Source organism: Mobula birostris, chromosome 23, assembly GCF_030028105.1.
Source record: "Mobula birostris isolate sMobBir1 chromosome 23, sMobBir1.hap1, whole genome shotgun sequence".
NCBI lineage: Eukaryota > Metazoa > Chordata > Chondrichthyes > Myliobatiformes > Myliobatidae > Mobula > Mobula birostris.
In genome coordinates, this window is record NC_092392.1 from 59,035,508 (window position 1) to 59,057,390 (window position 21,883).

The 21,883-nt window shown below is 41.4% G+C and overlaps 1 protein-coding gene across 1 annotated transcript in view; it reads left to right on the top strand.

The window, feature by feature from the left end:
* Window positions 1–21,883, top strand: part of plxnc1 (plexin C1) — a 343,692-nt gene that overhangs the window by 233,247 nt on the left and 88,562 nt on the right. The window contains exons 3-4 of the mRNA XM_072241163.1: window positions 818–952; window positions 20,869–20,969. Of these exons, the coding sequence (XP_072097264.1) occupies window positions 818–952; window positions 20,869–20,969 (236 nt within the window). The remainder of the gene's footprint in view (window positions 1–817; window positions 953–20,868; window positions 20,970–21,883) is intronic.

The window sequence follows — 21,883 nt, forward strand, 5'->3', positions numbered from 1 at the left end:
AGCTAATGACCTTTCCTGCTGACCAGCTCACTGTGGTGGTCATTCAGTGTGTTGAGAGAGGATGCTGCACCAAACCAGACAGTAATGGCTGATGTGAGGACACTCTCTATGATGGCAGTGTAGTACAGAACCAGTATGTTCTGGGGAAGATTGAATTTGACCAAATGCCACAGAAAGTACATCTTCTGCCAAGACTTTTTGTTAATGCAGATATGGTTCTCACACATGAGGTCCTGTGAAATAAAGATGCCTAGCATCCTCAGTGCTAAAGTGATGTTAACTGTAGGGTTATTGATAATGAATGGGGGCAGAGGAGACACATTTCTCGCACAGTCGATATGCATCTCCACAGTTTTGAAGTTATTCTGTTCCAATTTGTTGTGAGATTTTATAAAGACCATCCTGGTTGGCATGTCTGAATGTCTCTGGTTCACAGTGCACTTTTATGCATAGCATTACTTTGAAGAAGACTAATAACAAAAAAGAACAGAAAATTTTTTTCAATGGCTCTTGTCTTAGGCATCCCTCAGCCTCCACAATTAATGCCTGACTCATTGAGTTCCTTCGGTAGGGATATTTTCTTGTGATTTGTTTCTCAACACTGTCTTTGACAACCTCAGCCTTTTGAAGTGGACTGACTGTAGGGTTGGGAGATACAGCAGCCAATCTGAGAATGGCATACTCTCCCAATCCAATAATGCGAAATGTGAATGAAGATTAGCAGATTTATGTGATGTTATGTTACTGTAAGTCAGATACCGGTTCAGACTATGGAAGTAGTGTTGAAAATGAATTAACTGCAAGATTTTTATTGCAGCTGGTTCTGGATGAAAATACGAAAGTCATTCGCCGAAGTATTCTGACTGAGCTGAGAGATGAATCTCCAATTCGCCACAGCATATTGCTTGATAAAGTGGACCCAAATTACTTATACCTGTTAACTGAGAGGATGGTAAGCTGATATTTCTTCACAGTCTTTTATATTTACATAGTGTATTTAATTTTATTCCCACGCTGAAGTATGGTTAATGCTAGTTACCATCTGTAATTGCCCTGGGATGGTATTTGTTGGCTGGCTCTTTGATTTATCGCTTTATGATTAGTTTAGCCATGTGCAGGACATTTAAGAACAACTGTGTTAGTTATAGAGTCATAAAGAAGTACAGCACAGAAAGAGGTCCTTCAGCCCATCTATTCCATGCCAATACCATCTAAACTGCCTACTGCTGTCAACCTGCTGTGGGATCATAGCCCTCCATACCTCTACCATCCATGTACCTATCCAAACTTGTCTTAAATGTTGAAATCAAGCTCGCATGCATCACTTGTGCAGGTAGCTCATTGCACACTCTTACAACCCTCTGAGTGAAGAAGTTTCTCCTCATGTTTCCCTTAAATTCTCACCTTTCATCCTTAAGCCATGACCTCTGGTTGTAGTCCCATCCAACCTCAGCGGGAAAAGCCTGCTAGTATTTACCCTATCTATACACCTGTCAACTTTGTACACCTCTAGAATGTAGAAGATTGAGAGGCAATTTGATAGAGAATTTTGTCCTAAACTATTCAATCTTTCCTTATAACTCAGGTCCTCCAGATCCAGCACCATTTTTGCAAATTTTCTCTGTACTCTCTCAACCTTGTTTATATCTTTCTGGATGTAGGTGACCAAAAATACACAGAATACTCCAAATTAGGCCTCACCAGTGTCTTATACAACTTTAGCATAACATCCCATCTTTGGTCACAAACAAGAGAAAATCTACAGATGCTGGAAATCCAAGCAGCACACACAAAATGCTGGAGAAACACAGCAGGCCAGGCAACATCTATGGAAAAAAGTACAGTTAGTGTTTCAGGCCGAGACCCTTCGGCAGGACTGGAGAAAAAAAAAGATGAGTAGATTTAAAAGGTGGGATGGGAGAGAAAACACGAGGTGATAGGTGAAACCAGGAGGGGGAAGGAATGGAATAAAGAGCTAGGAAGTCAATTGGTGAAAGAGATGCAGGGCTGGAGAGGGGAGAGTCTTATAGTTGAGAACAGAGGCCATGGAAGAAAGAAAAGCGGGGAGGAGCACTAGAGGAAGGCAATGGGCAGGCAGGAGATAAGGTGAGAGAGGGAAAAGGGAGATGGGGAATGGTGAAGGGGAGGGGGATGGGCATTACTGGAAGTTTTGAGAAATCAATGTCCATGCCATCAGGTTGGAGGCTACCCAGACGGAGTACAAGGTGTTGTTCCTCCAACCTGAGTGTGGCCTCATCACAACAGTAGAGGAGGCCATGGATTGACGTATCAGAATGGGAATGGAAAGTGGAATTAAAATGGGTACCACTAGGAGATCCTTCTTCTGGAGGATAGAACATAGATGCTTAGCAAAGCGATCTCCCAGTCTCCGTCAGGTCTCACCAAAGTACAGGAGGCCACACTGGGAGGACCAAAGACAGTAAATAACCCTAAAAGACTCACAGGTTAAGTGTGGCCTCACCTGGAAGCACTGTTTGGGGCCCTGAATGGTAGTGAGGGAGGAAGTGTAGGAGTGGGTGTATCACTTGTTCCGCTTGCAAGGACAATTGCCAGAAAGGAGATCAGCGGGGAGGGATGAATGGACAAGTGAGTTGCATAGGGAGCGATTCCTGCGGAAAGCAGAAAGCTGGAGGAGGGAAAGATGTGCTCGGTGGGTGGGGACAAGAAGAAGCCTATCCCTGGTGGGGTGACAAGAGGATGGGTTAAGAGCAGATGTGCGTGAAGTGCAAGAGATGCGATTGAGGGCAGCATTGATGGTGGAGGATCTCTTCCATTTCACACACGTCTGCTCTTACCCTATCCTGCCTCCAACCTACCAGGGATAGGGTTTATCATGTCCTCACCCCACCAGCCTCCACCTCCAGTGCATAACTCTCTGGAACTTTCGTTTTCTCCAACGGGATCCCACCACCAAGCACATCTTTCCCTCCCTACACTTTCTGCTTTCCGCAGGGATTGCTCCCTACACAACTCCCTTGTCCATTTGTCCCTCCCCACTGATCTTCCTCCTGGTACTTATCCTTGCAAGTGAAACAAGTGCCACATCTGCCCCTACACCTCCTCCCTCACTACCATTCAGGGCCCCAAACAGTTCTTTCAGGTGAGGTGACACTTCACCTGCAAGTCTCCTGGGAACATAAACTGTGTTCGGTGCTCCCAGTATGGCCTCTTGTACATCGGTGAGACCCGATGTAGATTGGGAGACCGCTTTGCTGAGCACTTATGCTCCATGTGCCAGAAGAGATCTCACAGTGGCTACCCATTTTAATTCCACTTCCCATTCCCATATGTCAATCCATGGTCTCCTCTACTGTCGCAATGAGGCCTCACTCAGGTTGGAGGAACACCTTATATTCCATCTTGGTGGCCTCCGAACTGATTATCGCTTTCTCAAACTTCCGGTAATGGCCCCCACCTCCCATCTCCTTCGCCATTCCCCATCCCCTTTTCCCTCTCTCACCTCATCTCCTTCCCTCTGGTGCTCCTTCCCCTCTTTTCTTTCTTCCATGACCTTCTATCTTTTCCTATCAGACTCCCCCTTCTCCAGCCCTGTATCATAAAACAACTTCCCAGCTCTTTAATTCATCCCTCTCCCTCCTGGTTTCACTATCACCTTGTGTTTCCCTCTCCCTATCCCCACCTTTTAAATCTACTCATTTTTTTCTTCAGTCCTGCTATCCCATCATCTCTACTCAGTACATTTATTTATGAAGTCCAACATGACAAAAGCTTTCTTTACAATCCTATCTACCTAGGATGCCACTTTCAATGAATTATGGACCTGTATTCCCAGATCTTTGCTCTACCACACTCCTCACTGCCCTACCCTAGATGGTCCTACCAAAGTACAACACCTTGCACTTGTCTACAATAAACTCCATCTGCCATTTCTCAGCCCATTTTTCCAGCTCATGCAGATCCCTCTGTAAGCCATGATAGCCTTCCTCACCGTCCAACTCACCCCAATCTTGGTGCCATCTGCAAACTTGCCAATCTAGTTAACCACATTATCATCCAGATCATTGATATAGATGACAATCAACAACAGACCCAGCACTGATCTCTGTGGCATATCACTTGTCACAGGCCTCCAGTCAGAGAGTCAACCCTCTAATAACACCCTCTGGCTTCCCCCACAAAGCCAATGTCTAATCTAATTTAATATCTCATGAAGGCCAAACGAATGAACCTTCTTAACCAGCCTCCCAAGCAGGACCTAGTCAAAGACCTCACTGAAGTCCATGTAGACAATATCCACTGCCTTGCCTTCGTCCTGGAAACTTCCTCGAAAAACTCTATAAGATTGGTTGGACATGACCTACCCACAAGAAGCCATGCTGACTATCCTTAATCAGTTTATGTCTATCCAAATACTTATATATCAGGCCCCTCAGAATACCTTCCAATAACTTTCCCACAACTGATCTCAGACTCACCTAGTTTATGTTTAGAGGCTTTTTAAAAACAGAAGAACAACATCGGCTATCCTCCAGTCCTCCAGTACCTCCAATGCCACTAAGGGTGATTTAAAAATCTCTGCTAGGGCCCCAGGAATTCTACGCTTGACTCTTGTAGGGTCCGAGGGAGCATTTTGTTAGGCCCTGGGGACTTATCCACCCTGATTTGCCTCAGGGTAGCAAACACCTCCTCCTCTGTGATCTATACAGGGTCCATGAACCTCATGCCACTCTGTGTCATCTCCTGAGTAAATACAAATACAAATAATTCCTTTAAGATCTTTCCCATCTGTTTTGGCTCCACACATGGATTGTGAGACCAACTCCATGCCTTCTTGATTTCTTTCATGAGTGTTCTCTTGCATTTCTTGTACTCCATAAGCGCCTCAATTGTTCCTTCTTGCCTATTCACCTCCTTTTTTCTCTTAACCAGGGCCGCACTATCTCTTGAAAACAAAGGTTCCCTGCACTTGTTATCTTTGCCTTTTATTCTGACAGGCATGTAGAAGTTTTGTACTCTCAAAATTTCGTTTTGAAGGCCTCCCACTTGCCAAGTACACCTTTGTCAGAAAACGGCCCGTCCCAATCCACACTTGCCAAATCATTTCTAATACCATCAAAGTTGGCCTTTTTCCAATTTAGAATCGCAATCTGTGGACCAGAGCTATCTCTTTGCCGATTTACTTTGAAACTAATGGCATTGTGGTCACTGGATGCAAAGTGTTCCTCTACACAAACTTCTGTCACCTGTCCTGTCTCATTCCCTAACAACAAATCCAGTATCACACACTCTCTCATTAGGGCTTCTACATACTGACGAAGGAAACTTTCCGGAACATATTTGACAAACTCTATTCCATTCAGTCCTTTTACAGTATAGGATTCCCAGTCAATTTGTGGAAAGTTAAAATCACCTCTGTAACAACCTTATGTTTCTTGCAACAGTCTGCAATCACTTTACAAATTTGTGCCTCTAAATCCCACGGACTGTTTGGTGATCTGTAATTTAGCCCCATTAATGTGGCCATACCTTTCTTATTTCTCAGTTCCACCCGTAACACCTCACTAGTCAAGTTCTTCAGTCTGTCCTGACTAAGCACTGCCATGGCATTTTCCCTGACTAACAGCACCACCCCTCCTCCATTAATCCCTCCCACTCTGTCACGTCTAAAACAATGGGACTCCAGAATATTGAGCTGCCAGTCTTGTCTCTCCTGCAACTAAGTCTCACTAATGGCTACAATAACATAATTCTAGGTGTTGATCCATTCCCTGAGCTCATCTGCCTTTCCTACGATAGTTCTTGCATTGAAATATTCGCAGCTCAGGACGCTAGTCGCACCACGCTCAACCTTTTGATTCCTAATTTTGTCTGAGGTCTTACCAACGTCTGTCTCCACAACCTCTCCACTATCTGTTCTGGCACTCAGGTTCCCATTCCTCTGTAACTCTAGTTTAAACCCCACAGTGCAGCATTAACAAACCTTCCCTCTAGGATATTAGTCTCCCTCCAGTTCCAGTGCGAACCGTCTCATCTATATAGATTCCACCTTCCTTGGAAGAGAGCCCAATGATCCAAAAATCTTATGCCCTTGCTCCTCCACCAACTCCTTAGCCACATGTTAAACTGTAAACTTAGCACCCAACTCCTTGGACCCTCTATGCGGAACCTCATCACTCGTCCTTCCTACGTCATTGCTACCTACATGGACCACGACCTCTGGCTATTCACCCTCCTGCTTAAGAATGCTGAGGATTTGATCTGAGATATCCCAGACCCTGACACCCAGGAGGCAACATACCATCTGAGAATCATCTTCTCACCCACAGAATCTCCTGTTCATTCCCCTAAATAACGATTCCTCTATCACCACAGCGTGCCTCTTCTCCCCTTCCCTTCTGAATCAGAGTCAGACTCAGTGCCAAAGACCAACCAATGTGACTTTCCTCTGTCAGGTCACCCTCCCCCCAATAGAATCCAAAGTGATTTACCTGTCATTGAGGGGGATGGACACAGGGGTACTCTGCACTGGCTCCTTAACCCCTTTCCCCTTCCTGACTGTCACCCAGTTTCCTGTGTCCTGCACCTTGGGTGTAACCACCTCTCTATATATCCTATCTATCACCCCCTCAGCCTCCTGAATGATCCGGAATTCATCCAGTTACAGCTGCAACTTCTCAACACGGATTGTTAGAAGCTGCAGCTGGATGCTCTCTTGCAGTTGTAGTCGTCAGAAATACTGGAGGTCTCCCTGCCTTCCTACATCCCACAAGAGGAGAATTTCACTATCCTGCCTGGTATCTCTACCGTCCTAGCTGAGCAGATATAAAGAAGAGAAAAAACAGCCAATGGCTTTTCTGTTTTTGCCTTCTGAATGAAGCATCTCTTCACTGGAGTCTCGAAGAGCTAAAGCTAACCACTCTAATTTTGTCCACTCCAATGATGGCCACTGCACTTTCCCCGCCATCCTTTAATTTGCTCTTGCTAATCAATCCCAAACGCTGTTTGGTTGCTGGTCAGAGCATATTATTATTATTATTATTATTTACAGTCAATTTTTTGGGTTCTCAACTTGTCAAATTTTAATTTAAAGTTTTGAAATTTGTGTCCGGTAATTGTCCGGTCATCATCCCTATAAGACAGTCACAAGATATCCATGAAGTACGTAACACCTCCCTCCAAAAAAATTTGGTCTTTTAGGAGCAAAATTTTAACAATTAACTATTTACAAAAAAAATACAAATGTATAAAATTTACAACTTACACAATATACACAGTATAATCATACAGCATTTTGCAAACTAATATACAGTAGGAGTGTTACAAAGGTTAAAATATCACTCCGTAAAAAATTTACATTGTACATTTTACATCTAGATACACAATCAGCAATCACATTATCTTTACCTTTAATATGAGTTACTAAAATGTTATACTCCTGTAACATCAAACTTTGTTGTTAAATTGGAGTTCGATCTATTTCCTTAGTCATTTTCTTTAACTTGAGCCCGGACCTACAACATAACCAAGGTGAGTCACAGTGGCATGACCGAATTCACTTTTAGCTAAGTTAGTAGTTAAGTTAGCTTTTGAAAGTCTCTCAAATAGTTTCTCCACCACAGTAATATGTGCTTTCCATGTATTATTTCCTGTAACTAAATCATCAATATAGGCATTTGTATCTTTTAACCCATGAATCACACTATTAATCATCCTCTGGAAAGTACCTGGTGCATTCTTCATCCCAAATGGAAGAACATTATATTCATATAACCCAGATGGGGTTACAAATGCAGAAATCTCTCTACCTCTATCCATCAATGGAACGCACCAATACCCTTTTAACAAATCAATCTTTGTGAGGAACTTTGCTTGTCCAACTTTATCCACACAATCATCTACCATAGGGATTGGATATGCATCAGATTTTGTCACAGCATTTACCTTCCTGTAATCAGTACAAAACCTAATACTATTGTCTGGCTTAGGCACCATAACATAAGATGAACTCCAATTCGAATTAGAAGGTCTAATAATATTACTTTCTAACATATACTTAATTTCTTGTTCAGCAAGTTCATATTTTTCCTTGTTCATCGGATATGGATGTTGTTTTATGGGTTTTGCATCTCCGACATCTACATCATGTGAAGCTACGGTGGTTCTTCTAGGAACGTCTGGAAATAAATCCCTATATTTAAAAATTAACTGTTTCACCTGCTGTCTCTGCTCTGGCTGTAAATGAACTAATTTCTCATCAATATTTTCCAGAATTGTTGAATTTGGTAACCTGGCAGAAATAATGTTGGATTTAAAATGAGTTTCAGATGAATCATCCATTAAGTTTTTAGAAAGATCAGACTCATTATTGACCACAACAGTCATAGTGGCAACCTCTTTCCCATAATACGGTTTTATCATATTTATATGACACAGCTGTGTTGGCTTTCTTCAATCTGGGGTTTTTATCACGTAATCCACATCATTTACTTTAGATTTAATCTCATCCACATCATTTACTTTAGATTTAATCTCATAAGGACCATGAAATTTAGCTTCTAATGGGTTCATTTGGACCAGGAAAAGAACCAACACCTTATCTCCAAGCTTAAATGACCTCATTCTAGCTTCCTTATCATACCAAGTTTTCATCTTCTCCTGAGCCAATTTTCAATTTTCCTTGGCCAAGCTACAAGCTTTATGTAATCTTTCTTTGAATTTCAAAACATAATCCAGCAAATTAGTGTGTACCTCTTTATTAATCCACTGTTCTTTCAACAAGGCCAAAGGTCCTCGAACTCTATGCCCAAACACAAGTTCAAAAGGACTAAAACCTAATGATTCCTGTACTGCCTCTCGTACTGCAAAAAGTAGTAAATGTATGCCTTCATCCCAGTCCTTTTCATTTTCCACACAATACATCCTAATCATAGTTTTGAGGGTAGAATGGAATCTCTCCAAAGCTCCTTGCGATTCTGGATGATATGCAGATGAGTTAATCTGTTTTGCTCCCAATTTATAAACTATCTGCTGAAACAATCCAGACATAAAAGTACTACCTTGGTCAGATTGTATTTCCTTAGGCAACTCAAAATAAGTAAAGAATTTTATAAGAGCCTTTGTCACAGTTTTGGCTGTTATATTCTTAAGAGGTATTCCCTCTGGAAACCTAGACGCTGTACACATAATGGTCAGCAAATATTGAATTCCAGTTTTAGTTTTTGGCAATGGGCCTACACAATCTATAATAATTCTGGAAAATGGCTCACCAAATGCTGGAATCGGTTGCAGTGGGGCCACTGGAGTAATTTGATTAGGTTTACCCACAATTTGACACATATGACACGTCCTGCAAAATGTCGCCACATCTTTTCTTAAACTAGGCCAGTAAAAATGTTTAAAAACTTTGTTCATAGTTTTCTTTACACCTAGATGGCCACCCAAAGGCATACTATGAGCCATAGTTAAAATCTCATTTCTTTTTTTTCATTTTTTAAATTATTTTTTTATTGCAACACCAACAAATTACATTCAATACAACCAGTTACCAATTACATTTTGACTGTTTAACCCAGCCACCCCCCAACCTTCATCACCATCCCCCCTCCACCCCTCTCTCCCCCCATCCCTCTCCCCTCTACCAATCAACTGAATAGTAGTACATACACAGACAAAGCATTCCTATTTTAACGAAAGATCTTTTAAGTTAGCTATCAAATTTGTCCACATTATGACTGTGTTTGGTCGTGCATCATTTACTCTTGCTGATGAAAGTTCCAGGTAAGAAATGTCCAAAAAGCTCCGAAGCCAGTGAGTATTTGAAATATCATGAGGAGGTTTCCAGCGCTGGACTACAATCTTCTTAGCTGCAGTCAGGCCTGCCAGCCAGATTTTGGGTGTTTTTTCCGTAAGGGAAAGGTGGGGGTCATCATTTAGAAGATGTACAGCGGGGCCCATTGGTAATTGTACCCCTGTTAGTTCTGTAAGAGTACTGATAACCTTTCCCCACAAGTTAAAATCTCAATTTCGATAAACTTTAGAAACTACTACCTGGTGATTAACTTCCCATTCCTCACTAGCAGGAATTGTAGGTGATCTCCACTTTCTCATTAATACTCCCTTTTCAAATTAATATCCTACTGGCACCTTCTCAATTTCACTATCTGGAAGAGCTTGTTCCTTTAATTTAACCATCTCAGGACCTCTACCCTGCTCTGCTATCATCTCCTTCGGAGATAAAGATAAATCTTCATGGTCAGACTTACTACCAAAATCCTGATCAAACAATGAAGGTAAGAAAGTTTCTGACACATCCTCAAAATTCGCATCCCGAGTTGAACAGTCATGGGTAACAGCCTCATCCTGTACATCAGTCTTTTTAGCCATAGCTCGGGTTACAACATAGGATGAATCTGTGTTAAAATCCTTCTGTGGTCTCTCAGAAATAGGCTTTATTGTCAAATGCACTTCAGGAAAAATTAGTCCACCTGCTAAGTCATTGGCTAACAAGAGAGAAACATCTTTCACGGGTAAACTGGGTTGTAGTCCTACTTTAACAAGCTCTGTAACTAACCCTGACCTTAAATTTACTCTATGCAAATATACTGGCATAAGGGCACTCCCAACTCCGCTTATATAGTTTACCTCACCAATGTCAGTCTCATCACTAAACTTTAGAACACTGTCTAACATTAGTGATTGAGGAGCTCCAGTATCTCTAAGTAGTTTTATTGGTACAGGATTGGATCCCTCTTGCAAGGATACAAATCCTTTGTTTATAAAATGTTCATATCCCTTCTTAATAGATATGAGTTAGATATGGCCCTTGTGGCTACGGGGGTCAGGGGGTATGGAGGGAAGGCTGGGGCGGTGTTCTGAGTTGGATGATCAGCCATGATCATAATAAATGGCGGTGCAGGCTCGAAGGGCCAAATGGCCTACTCCTGCACCTATTTTCTATGTTTCTATGTTTCTATGTTAACTTGGTCAGACTCTGACAAAACTTTATTGGTATTTATCAAACTCTGTGAATTTACAGGTGTTTCAATATGCTGCACACAAGCATCTGGGACTGCTGGGACTGCTTCTTTCTCTTTCTTTTTCAATCGAAAACAGTTAGCTATCACATGTCCAGGTTTCTTACAATAATTACAAATAAGACCAAAATGTCTTTCCTTCACATGTCTCCCTTCATCCTTACCTTCCTCACTAACTTCAGATTTAATTTCTGGTTTACCTTGACTCTCTGTGCTATTTTTCCTTTTAAAAGTCCTACCTGGAGAAAATTTATTCTTATAAATTAAAGCATACTCATCAGCTAATTTAGCAGAATATTGCAATGTAGCAGTGTCCCTTTAATTTAAGTATGTCTTCACTTCAGCAGAATTGCTCCTTCTAAATTTCTCCAGTAAAATCAACTCTTTTAATTTATTATACTCCCCATTCACATTTTTAGAGGAAACCCATCTCTCAAAACACACAGATTTCTTGTAGGCAAATTCCACGTAAGTTTTTTCCACAGATTTCTTCAAATTTCTGAATCTTTCTCTATAAGCTTCTGGAACCAGTTCATACACTTTCAATATATGCTGTTTCACAATATCATAATCCAGTGCTTGCTCAGCATTTAAAGCTGTATAAACTTGTTGTGCCTTGCTTTTAATTACACTTTGCAACATCACTGGCCATCTCTCTTTCGGCTACTCTAAACTCAGAGCAAAAGTTTTGAAATGCTGGAAATATTTGTCCACTTCTGCTTCATTAAATGGAGGAGCCAAAATAACCTCTCCACTAGCAACAAGCTGTTTCTTAGAACCAGAAGTCTGATTCTCGGATTTTAATTTCTCCATCTATAGATCAAACGCCCTGCTTCTCTTTCTTCAAATTCCCTCTTTTTATTTGCCTCTCTTTCAGCCATTTCCACTTTAAATCGTTTAAACTTTATCTGTTCAAGATGTAACTGCATTTCCAGTGTACTCATTGGAACCCTCCCTAACACCTCATCCTCAAACTTTCCCAAACTTACATAATGCTCCGCGATTTTTCTCTGAATTACGGGCTTTGTTGTAACCTTCATAATTCCTTTAAAGATACAAACTCCTAGCAATCTCCAATGCAACAGTTTTTCTCGCTGTTGCTAAAAACTCTGGGTCAGGCGAAGCCATAAAATCGTCAATATTCATTGCTGCTGAATACCACCCACACACCAATCAAACAAAAGAATTGGGTATTTCCCTTTTCCAAATCGGGTTGATAAATAAACAAGCACTTAAGCTCAAAATTGGAATAATCCTATGAGTCCCCCAAAATATGTCACGTGACTGGCAACAATGAATATAGAATTGAGTCAGGTTTTATAAAGACAAACATTTATTAAACTTTGCTCAAAAATAGCGAAATGTATTTAAATGACTAACTTAACCGGAAGTTAACTGCTATTTGGAAACTCTGGAACAGTTCTTAAAAGGGTAAAGGCGAAAACAGTTCTCAAAGTGGTAAATTCGAAAACAGTTCCTAGAATGGTAAATCCGAAAGCCCAAGAGATTTATGCAGTCAATTAGGAGAGACTTTCCCAAAGTAAAGAATTCCTCAAAGATGTGTCGTTACTGCTGATCCCAGCCAGACCCTACGTTGTCTGCAGGATTCACGACGACGAAAATAAACGGCTTAAAAGGAACTGACCTTTTTCCTGGCGAGCGAACCTTGCACGAACTTCCTTGCTCTTTTGGCAGGAGCTATCTCAGACGTAGGTCACTATCTCTTGACCGAAGAATCAATAAGGTCGATCCTTTACAAAACTGTCGAACGACACCAACTTTACCTGACTGGCGAATTCCTGAATTTTGGTAAGGTCTTCACTCTCCAATACTACTTACAATAGAAAGTAGAACTCCACTTTAAAACAAAACTGCGTCATCAGCCGAATACGCAGCAAAATGGAGTATCTAACACAAAACTAAACTGAAAACCAACTGCGTCACCAGGGGTCTCCCTTTTATATACCTGTTGAGAACAGGTCATCATGTGACCTCACTGGCGTGAAAATTACATCATGTGACCTCCGCAAGACCATTACATCATCCTCATAAGACAGTCACAAGATATCCATGAAATATGTAACAACTGTATGACACCACCTAGAAACTGTTTGTCTACCGTCTGCTTTCCCAATTAACGGCGTAGTGTCCCAAATAATTGAAGGGAATCCTGGCTATTTTCTCAAATGAGTTTTTGTTCTTTATGAATTGTCTCAAATAAGTGGCTGCCCTTAATAGAATAAAAAGCAAAAAAATGCTGTCAGATTCCCCCTTCTCCAGCCCTGTATCTGTTTCACCAATCAGCTTCCCAGCTCTTTCCCCAGCTGTTCACCAGATTGATCCCTGGGATGGCAGGACTTTCATATGAGGAACGACTGGATCGACTAGGCTTATATTCATTGGAATTTAGAAGATTGAGGGGAGATCTTATTGAAACGTATAAAATCCTAAAGGAGTTGGACAGGCTAGATGCAGGAAGATTGTTCCCAATGTTGGGGAAGTCCAGAACGAGGGGTCACGGTTTGAGGATAAAGGGGAAGCCTTTTAGGACCGAGATTAGGAAAAACTTCTTCACACAGAGAGTGGTGAATCTGTGGAATTCTCTGCCACAGGAAACAGTTGAGGCCAGTTCATTGGCTATATTTAAGAGGGAGTTAGATATGGCCCTTGTGGCTAAAGGGATCAGGGGGTATGGAGGGAAGGCTGGTACAGGGTTCTGAGTTGGATGATCAGCCATGATCATACTGAATGGCAGTGCAGGCTCGAAGGGCCGAATGGCCTACTCCTGCACCTATTTTCTATGTTTCTATGTTTTTTTACTTCACCTCTCCCTGTTTCACCTATCACCTTGTGGTTCTTCCTCCCATCCTCACTTTCTTAGTCTAAATCCCCATCTCTTTTCTCCAAACCTGATGAAGGGTGTCAACCCAAAATGTTGACTGTACTCTTTTCCATAGATACTGCCTGAGTTCCTGCAGCATTTTGTGTTGTTTGGATTTCCAGCATCTGCAGATTTTTTCTTGTTTGTAATTGGGAAAATACTGTGGTAGTATTCATGGGTTCATTGTCCATTTATGGCGGAGAGGAAGAAGTTGTTCCTAAAACGTTGAGTATGTGTCTTGTGCCTCCTCTACTTCCTGTCCGATGGTAGTAACGAGAAGAGGGCATGACATGGATGGTGGGGTCTTTAATGATGGATGCTGCCTTCTTGAGGCATCTCCTTTTAAAGATGTCCTCAGAGGTGGGAAGGTTGGTTTCATGATGAAGCAGGCTCTGCAGCTTTTTCCAGTCCTGTGTGTTGGCCTCTTCCTACCAGATGGTGATGCAACCAGTTGGAATGCTCTCCACGGTACATTTGTAGAAACTTGCTAGAGTCTTTGGTGACAAACCAAATCTGCTCAAACTCCCAATGAAATGAACACAGCTTTTACTTCTGTAAGTTTCCACTTGAATTATTTGGCTCCATTTGAGCCCATCACTCTGGGCCAAATTCACCACGAGCATATGATATAATCTCCATTTACTAATTGTCAGCAGTAGCTTATATACCTCCCATTCCAAAATATGAAGAAAAAGCAGCAATGTTACTCATTTCATCGGCTCTGAGCTCTGCACAAACTGCACACCACCCTGCTGCCACTTCCTTTTTTCAGAGAAGTGAAGGTCCTGGGATCCTCTGACCAGTCGCACTGTGGGAATGGTAACATCTTCCCACTCATCTTTAGGATGTAGACATCACTCAAAACTCCAGCATTAACTATCCCTTAAATCAGATGGTCTTTCGTCTGTCTGTATCAGATCAATTCCAAGAATGTGGCTGATCAATCACATTGTGAATCGATCGGGCCTGCCAATTGTGGGTGGCACCCTCCTTTTGGATGAGGGCTTTTGAGTGCCTAGGTCTTTTTGCCTCGCTGGGCTTGGTACATTGCTCCCACATAGTAGGTTGCACAGCTTCTACTGTTACTGACATGGCTGAGTAAAAACTTTTAATTGTAGCAATACGTAACATGGCTGATTTCAGAGAGCAGGAAATTCCAGCTGCATCTATGAGTCTGGAGTCATATCAAGACCAGGTAAGAACGACAATGTCCCTTTTCTGAAGGAGACTGGTGAACTAGATGCAACAGTTGAATAGAAAGCCCACCAACACTGTCTCAAGGCAGCCAAGGTTGGCCAGTAAAGATTGCCACCTCTGATCCTGAGAGAAAATGTCAACAAGGAGAGAAATACAAAAATTGGTATTTGCATCATAATGCGTGTGGATTGCTCAGCCTTCAAATTTTACCCTCTCATTTTCAGAGGCCAGCAAATAGAGAACTGGAAATCTCCAGCCTGTGTGTCATTAAGTAGTGTGCCTTATACTGAGGATGCAATTACATTTCAAAAGATTTATTCTAGTTTCAAACTTAGACCTTAAAACACTGAACAAGTGGTGCAAGAACAGTTTAAACAGACTAAAGTACATTTATTAACAAGGTATGTACAATATACAATCTAATAATCTAATTTAATAATCTAATATCACCACATACTACTTTAAGATTGATTTTTTTGCAGGTGTTAATAGGAAAATAAAATAATAGAATTTATGAAAACTATACATAAACTAAGAGTGCCAAATAACAACATGCAAAGGACAAATAGTGCAAAATAGATGAATAAATAATACTGAGAACATGAGTTGTAGAAAGCGAGTCTGTAGGTTATGGTCTCAGTTCAGAGCTGAGGTGAGTGAATCTGTCCATGCTAGTTCAGGAGCCTGAAGATTGAGGGTAATAACCGTTCCTGAACCTGGTGGTGTAGGACCCAAGGCTCACGTATCTCCTTCCCAATGGCAGAAGTAAGAAGAGATGGGAGTCTTTGATGACAGCTGCTGCTTTCTTTAGGTAGCACTCCTTGTAAATGTGCTCAGTGGTGAGGAGGGCTTTGGTTGTGATGGACTTGGCTGTGTCTGCTGCTTTCTGTTCCTGGGCATTGGTGTTACAACACTGGGCTCTCAGGATATTCTTCAATACATCTATAAAAGTTTGTCAAAGTTTTATATGACTATGCAGGCTTCTAAGTAAGTAGAGGTGCTGTTGTGCCTTCCCTGTGGTGGCACTTGCATGCTGGTGCCAGGACAGGATTTCTGATATGATCATTCAAAGGAATTTAAAGTTACTATCATGACACCACAGTCAGTGTCAATCACTAATAACACCTTTTCCTCACTGACTATCAACAGTGGCATACATGCCCTATTATCTCGACTCCCACGACTGTGGGGTTATGCACAATTCATACACTATCTATAAACTTGCTGATGACACAGCTGTTGTTGGCAGTATCTCAGATGGTGATGAAGTGTACAGGAGTGAGATCAGCTGGTTGAGTGGTGTTACAACAGCAACCTTGCACTCAATGTCAATAAGACCAAGGAATTGACTGTGGACTTCAGGAAAGGGAAGTCGAGGGAACGCACACCAGTCCACATTGAGGGGCCAGCAGTGGAAAGGGTGAGCAGTTTCAAGTTTCTGGATGTCAACATCTCTGAAGATCCATCTTGGGCCAAACATATTGATGCAATTACAAAGAAGGCAAGACAGCAAGTAGAAATTTGAAGAGGTTTGGGATGTCACTATAAACTCTTGCAAACTTCTACAGATGTAACATAGAGAACGTTCTAACTGGTTGCACCACATTCTTGCATGGAGGGGCCACTGCACAGGATCAGAATAAGCTGCAGAGTACTGCAAACTCAGCCAGTTCTATCAACGGCACTAGCCTCCCAGGCACTGAGGACATCTTCAAAAGGTGCTGCCTCAGGAAGGCAGCATCCATCATTAAGGACCCCCATCACCCAGAACGTGCTGGTACAGGAGCCTGAAGACACTCACTCAATGTGCTAGGAACAGCTTCTTTCCCTCCATCATCAAATTTCCAAACGGACAATGAACCCTTCCTCACTCTTTTTGCACTACTTACTTAACTTAATTTTTAAAATATATTTCTTACTGTAATTTATATTTTTTATGTATTGCAGTGTACTACTGCTGCAAAGTGACAAATTTGAGCGTATATGCTAGTGATATTAAGCCTGATTCCGATTCAGAAATACAGGTGGGAAGGTCGGGTAGGTGATAAATTTAACCCTATGGATCAAAGTGTAAGGTGATTCATTTTGGTGTGAGGAATGAGGAGTGTATTTTCTTCTAAAAATTAGTTACTAAATGCAGCATCAAAATAAAGAAATCTGGCAACATGGATAAATAATTCAGTAGACGTCACAACGGTCCTGGGGGCCTGAAAGAAAGGGAAGAGTTGACATGTCTTTTTGAACAGGGCATACGCAATATGGGTTCTGGATCAGTGAATAAAATACTGTTATTGTGAGGGGGAGGGGGAGGGGAAGCTTTACTTTTACTGCTTTCAGATTATTTTGCAGCAAAAACTATTACATTAGCTTTACTTATCACACATACATCAAAACTTCAAAGCATGCAGTGAAATATGTCATTTGCATTTACTGCTTATGATGGCTCAGTACTATCAGCACATTGGTTTGGATGACTGTCTATTTTGAGTTTCTGATCACCATCATTTCAGTTTTCTACTCAGAACCCGTTCTTACTTCTTATCGTAAATCTAATCTAATCTTCTCTATGGTTCTATTGAGGAAGCATCTCATTTTCAGTAAGGCTCTTCACTGCTTTCCAGATGATACAGACTTCAAATTATATATTATAAAATTACAAATTATATATTATAAAATTAGTATGTAATCTAAAATTTTGTGTTTATTAAATTGAATTGACTTTATTTCTCATCCTTCACATACATGAGTAAAAATCTTTATGTTACATCTCCATCTAAATGTGCAGTACGCAATTATAGTAATTTATAATAAATAGAACAGTCAATGTAATATAGAGTACACTCAGATCAGCGTGAGTTCATCAGTCTGATGGCCTGGTAGAAGCAACTGTCCCGGAGCCTATTGGTCCTGGCTTTTATGCTGCGGTACCGTTTCCCGGATGGTAGCAGCTGAAGTAGATTGTGGTTGGGATGGCTTGGGTCCCCAATGAACCTATGGGCCCTTTTTTCACACCTGTCTTTGTAAATGTCCTGAATCATGGGAAGTTCATAACTACAGATGCGCTGGGCTGTCCGCACCACTCTCTGCAGAGTCCTGCGATTAAGGGAGGTACAGTTCTCATACCAGGCAGTGATGCAGCCAGTCAGGATGCTCTCAGTTGTGCCCCTGTAGAAAATTCTTAAGATTTGGGAGGCCATACCAAACTTCCTCAACTGTCTGAGGTGAAAGAGGCGCTGTTGTGCCTTTTTCACCACACAGCTGGTGTGTACAGACCACGTGAGGACTTCAGTGATGTGGAGACCATCCACGGAGACCCTTCATCAGGCCAAGGAAGGAAGTGGGAAGAAACCAGAATAAGAAGGTGGAGGCAGGGGAAGAAGTATAAAGCTAGCAAGGTGATAGGTGAAAACAGGTGAGGGGGAAGGGAATGAACAGAAGCCAAGAGGTGATAGGTGAAAGAGTTACTTGGCTGAAAAAAGTGGACAATGGGAAAAGGGGAAGGAGGAGAAGCACCAGAGGGATGGTCAGATAAACTTATTGTGGAATCCCAAGGGCTGCAGTTTGATCAGCTGGAAGGTGAGGAACTCCACCCTTGTTCTGACATTGAGAAGAAGGATGAGAGCAGTAATAGGAGAAATGGAACAAATCTGTCGAGGGCCTTCTCAACCAAGTCAAACTGAAGGAAAATGGAGAGGAGCACTGGTGTGTAAGCTGTCATCACCAGACACCCACAGTTGGGAGAATGAAGGGATTGTGTTGGAAGGTGGCATATCAAAGTTTAGAAATATGTTGATTGTAATCCACTGATTGCAAACCTATTTTGAGGTACAGAAATGAAGAAAGTGTAACACCTGTATAGCACTTGTCTTATCTCATGTAACTGGTCACTCACTATGAGAAAATTAAATTACGTACTACTACACTAGGTGCTAGTAGCCATCAGAAGCTCTAGGTATTGGAAGGAGACAGTGAATAGAAAACACACACTTCTGGAGGCAAGTTATGTTCAAAATAAAACAAGACATACAAAATATTTACATGATTAAGAACAATTCAAAATTCCAACAATCTGTTTAGGTTCCAAATCTCAGGTAATAACAAAAACCAAATTCCTGTTTAGTTAGAAACTGTGATATTCATTAGAATAACCTTTGTTACTCCAATTTCTCTAACTAATTAGGTCTAGTGTAATTCCCTATTTAAAGATTTACAGACTAATCTTCCCTAGTTAGAAAACTAATTGAGTTCCTATTCTGAAGTATTATGGTTTCAGTTCAAGTCGGTACATCTGCAAATTCAAAAAATTATCTGTATAGTTTAACTCCTTTCACGACAATCCTGCAACAGCATGACTTCTAAACAAAGTAAATCTGGTTCAGTAACTTATCAAATTCAGAGGCTTCGAATGATGATAAACTCATATCCAACCCTGTAAAATCCCACATCTTGAAACACGTCGTTCCTGCGCTGCTGTTTCCATCACCTGCAGTTCTCCATCTTGTTTCCTTAGGTTAAATAGTGAGTCATCGATGGAAAGTTGCTTCACAAACTTAAACGAAACAAAAACCTGACCAAATCCCTCGGTGTAATTTAACAGAACTAATTCCGGGTTCCACGGTCGAGATCTTGGACACTCGTCTCTGCCGATATTGTCTCGTTAGAGCCGTAGCTTCAATGGATTTTTTATCGCAATCGCCTTTCCTCCAGGGGTTTCACCCTGAGGTTTTCAAGTAAATAGGGTAGAAATACTCACTACTAATTCCACTTTTATATCTTTAATTTCGAATAGTTTGCTGCATTTCTCTCACTTTCTCGCTTGGCATTAGCCGAGCCTCATTCTCGCTTCGTTTTTTCCCATTCCTTTTAGATTCTGCAAACATCGATTTCATCCTGCCTTCTAACTTTACATCTTTGGGTTAAATTAACCTGGGTTACAAGAGGCAGCGATGGGTTACATGAGGAAAGATGATGAAATGTTTGAATTCTGTACTTGTGTAGGAAGGGTTGACAATGCAGATATCCCTGTGGCTGGGAGAAGTGATGAAGAGGATGGATGGCTTAGGTAGAACCAATACAACAAATGCCCCACACACCACATTCGGAGAGAAATATAATGTGGACCCACATAGAACCTTCAAATAGCATTTACTTCATTTTCTGTTTCTATTTCAGATTTCTAGCAAGTGTAGTATTTTGCTTTTGGACAATAAATGCCAACATTTTCAGTAATGTCCAATATCCTGAAATATTTTCAACATCTTTACGCCTATTGATCCAATAATAGTTTCACTTTATCCTCATTAAATTTGATTTTGCACCAATCTGCCTCCCTGGTCTTTTAGGATTTATCTTGGAGTTGGACTAACACCTACTTTAGCGTTATTCGCAAATGTAGAGAATCTGTTCCCTCTGCATGGCTCCAAGTGATCTTCTGGTGCCCCATTGGTTATCACACATCTAACCTTTCTTCAGTCTATGTCCATAACATCATTCATTACCAACTTGATTATTTTATGTATCCAGAGTAAAATATAGTGAATCTACCCTTCAACTATCAAAGAAGCACCCACAAATCTTTGGGCCCTGTGCATTTATGTTCTGCTTTGGCCACCTCTAGTTCTGCTTTCATTAAAATCATTCTTGCTTGAGGTTAAGGCTAACAGGGCTCTTGTTTTTTTTTCAAATTTCCCACCGAACCATTCCACATTTGTGGATTATGATTCCCTTCTTTGTGTGTGATGAGATTCCTGAAGTCTCTTTCTCTTGTTCCTGTAGGTGAGAAGGCTGAAGGTGGCATCCTGCATGCAGTACAGCTCGTGTGAAGGTTGTTTGTCTGCACAGGACCCGTACTGTGGTTGGTGTATTCTCGAGGAAAGGTCAGTTTGTGTAAAACAGATGAGTAGCAGCTAAAGTGTTCGGCACTTACACCATCAGGCAGTACTGGGATCAATCTGTTCTGTATCAAAATCAGGACAGAGCATTTGGGAGCGAGAGTATTTAGCACAATTAGATTTGTTAAGTCAAAGGGTCTGTATCCATGCTGTATTGCTGTATAACCCTATGAGTCTAATTTCATAGTAAGCTTTGGATCATGTTATTCCCACTGCTGCCCAATCTCCCAGTCTTTCCATTTCTCTACTGATCAAACTACTATGGGCTATGTCATCCGGAAACCAGCCTGCTGCCTGAACTCTTCACAGTGGCCCCTTCCCACCCAAACTCACTCATTTCAGATGCAGGAGGCCAAACAAGCTGAGTTCCTGCCCCTTCCAATCCCAACTGCACATTCAACCTGACTCCAGTAATGAGGGGCTGGATCCAAGGGACAGATGGGTCTGGGGCACTGTACGCTGAGACCTTGACCCAGGAATTCTTCATGGTCACCAGTTGTCAAAGACCTTTTAACATTGTAGGTCACAAATAGTCAGAGTGACTGAAAAATAATTCAAATATATTTAAATAAAGAAAGCAAAAACAATAAAAATACCAATTTGTAGTTAAGGTACATTAAAATTACCACATTAAAATTAAGGAAAACATGCACTCTTCACAAGATGGGCAACAACTTGGAAAGGGTGAAAATTTGCACGCCAGTGAGGATCTAGGACTAGGCCAATTGCAAACTGATTGTGGATAGTTTCTCCCAGAAATTACTGTGTGGAGGAACAGAGGCATCGAACTTTCAGTGTACCTTGGACCTCGACACGGGACTGGGTGTGCACAGGAATCCAAAGTGTGTTGAATTCACCAAATGAATTGCCAGTACCATTCAGCCCATCTTTAGTGGTGC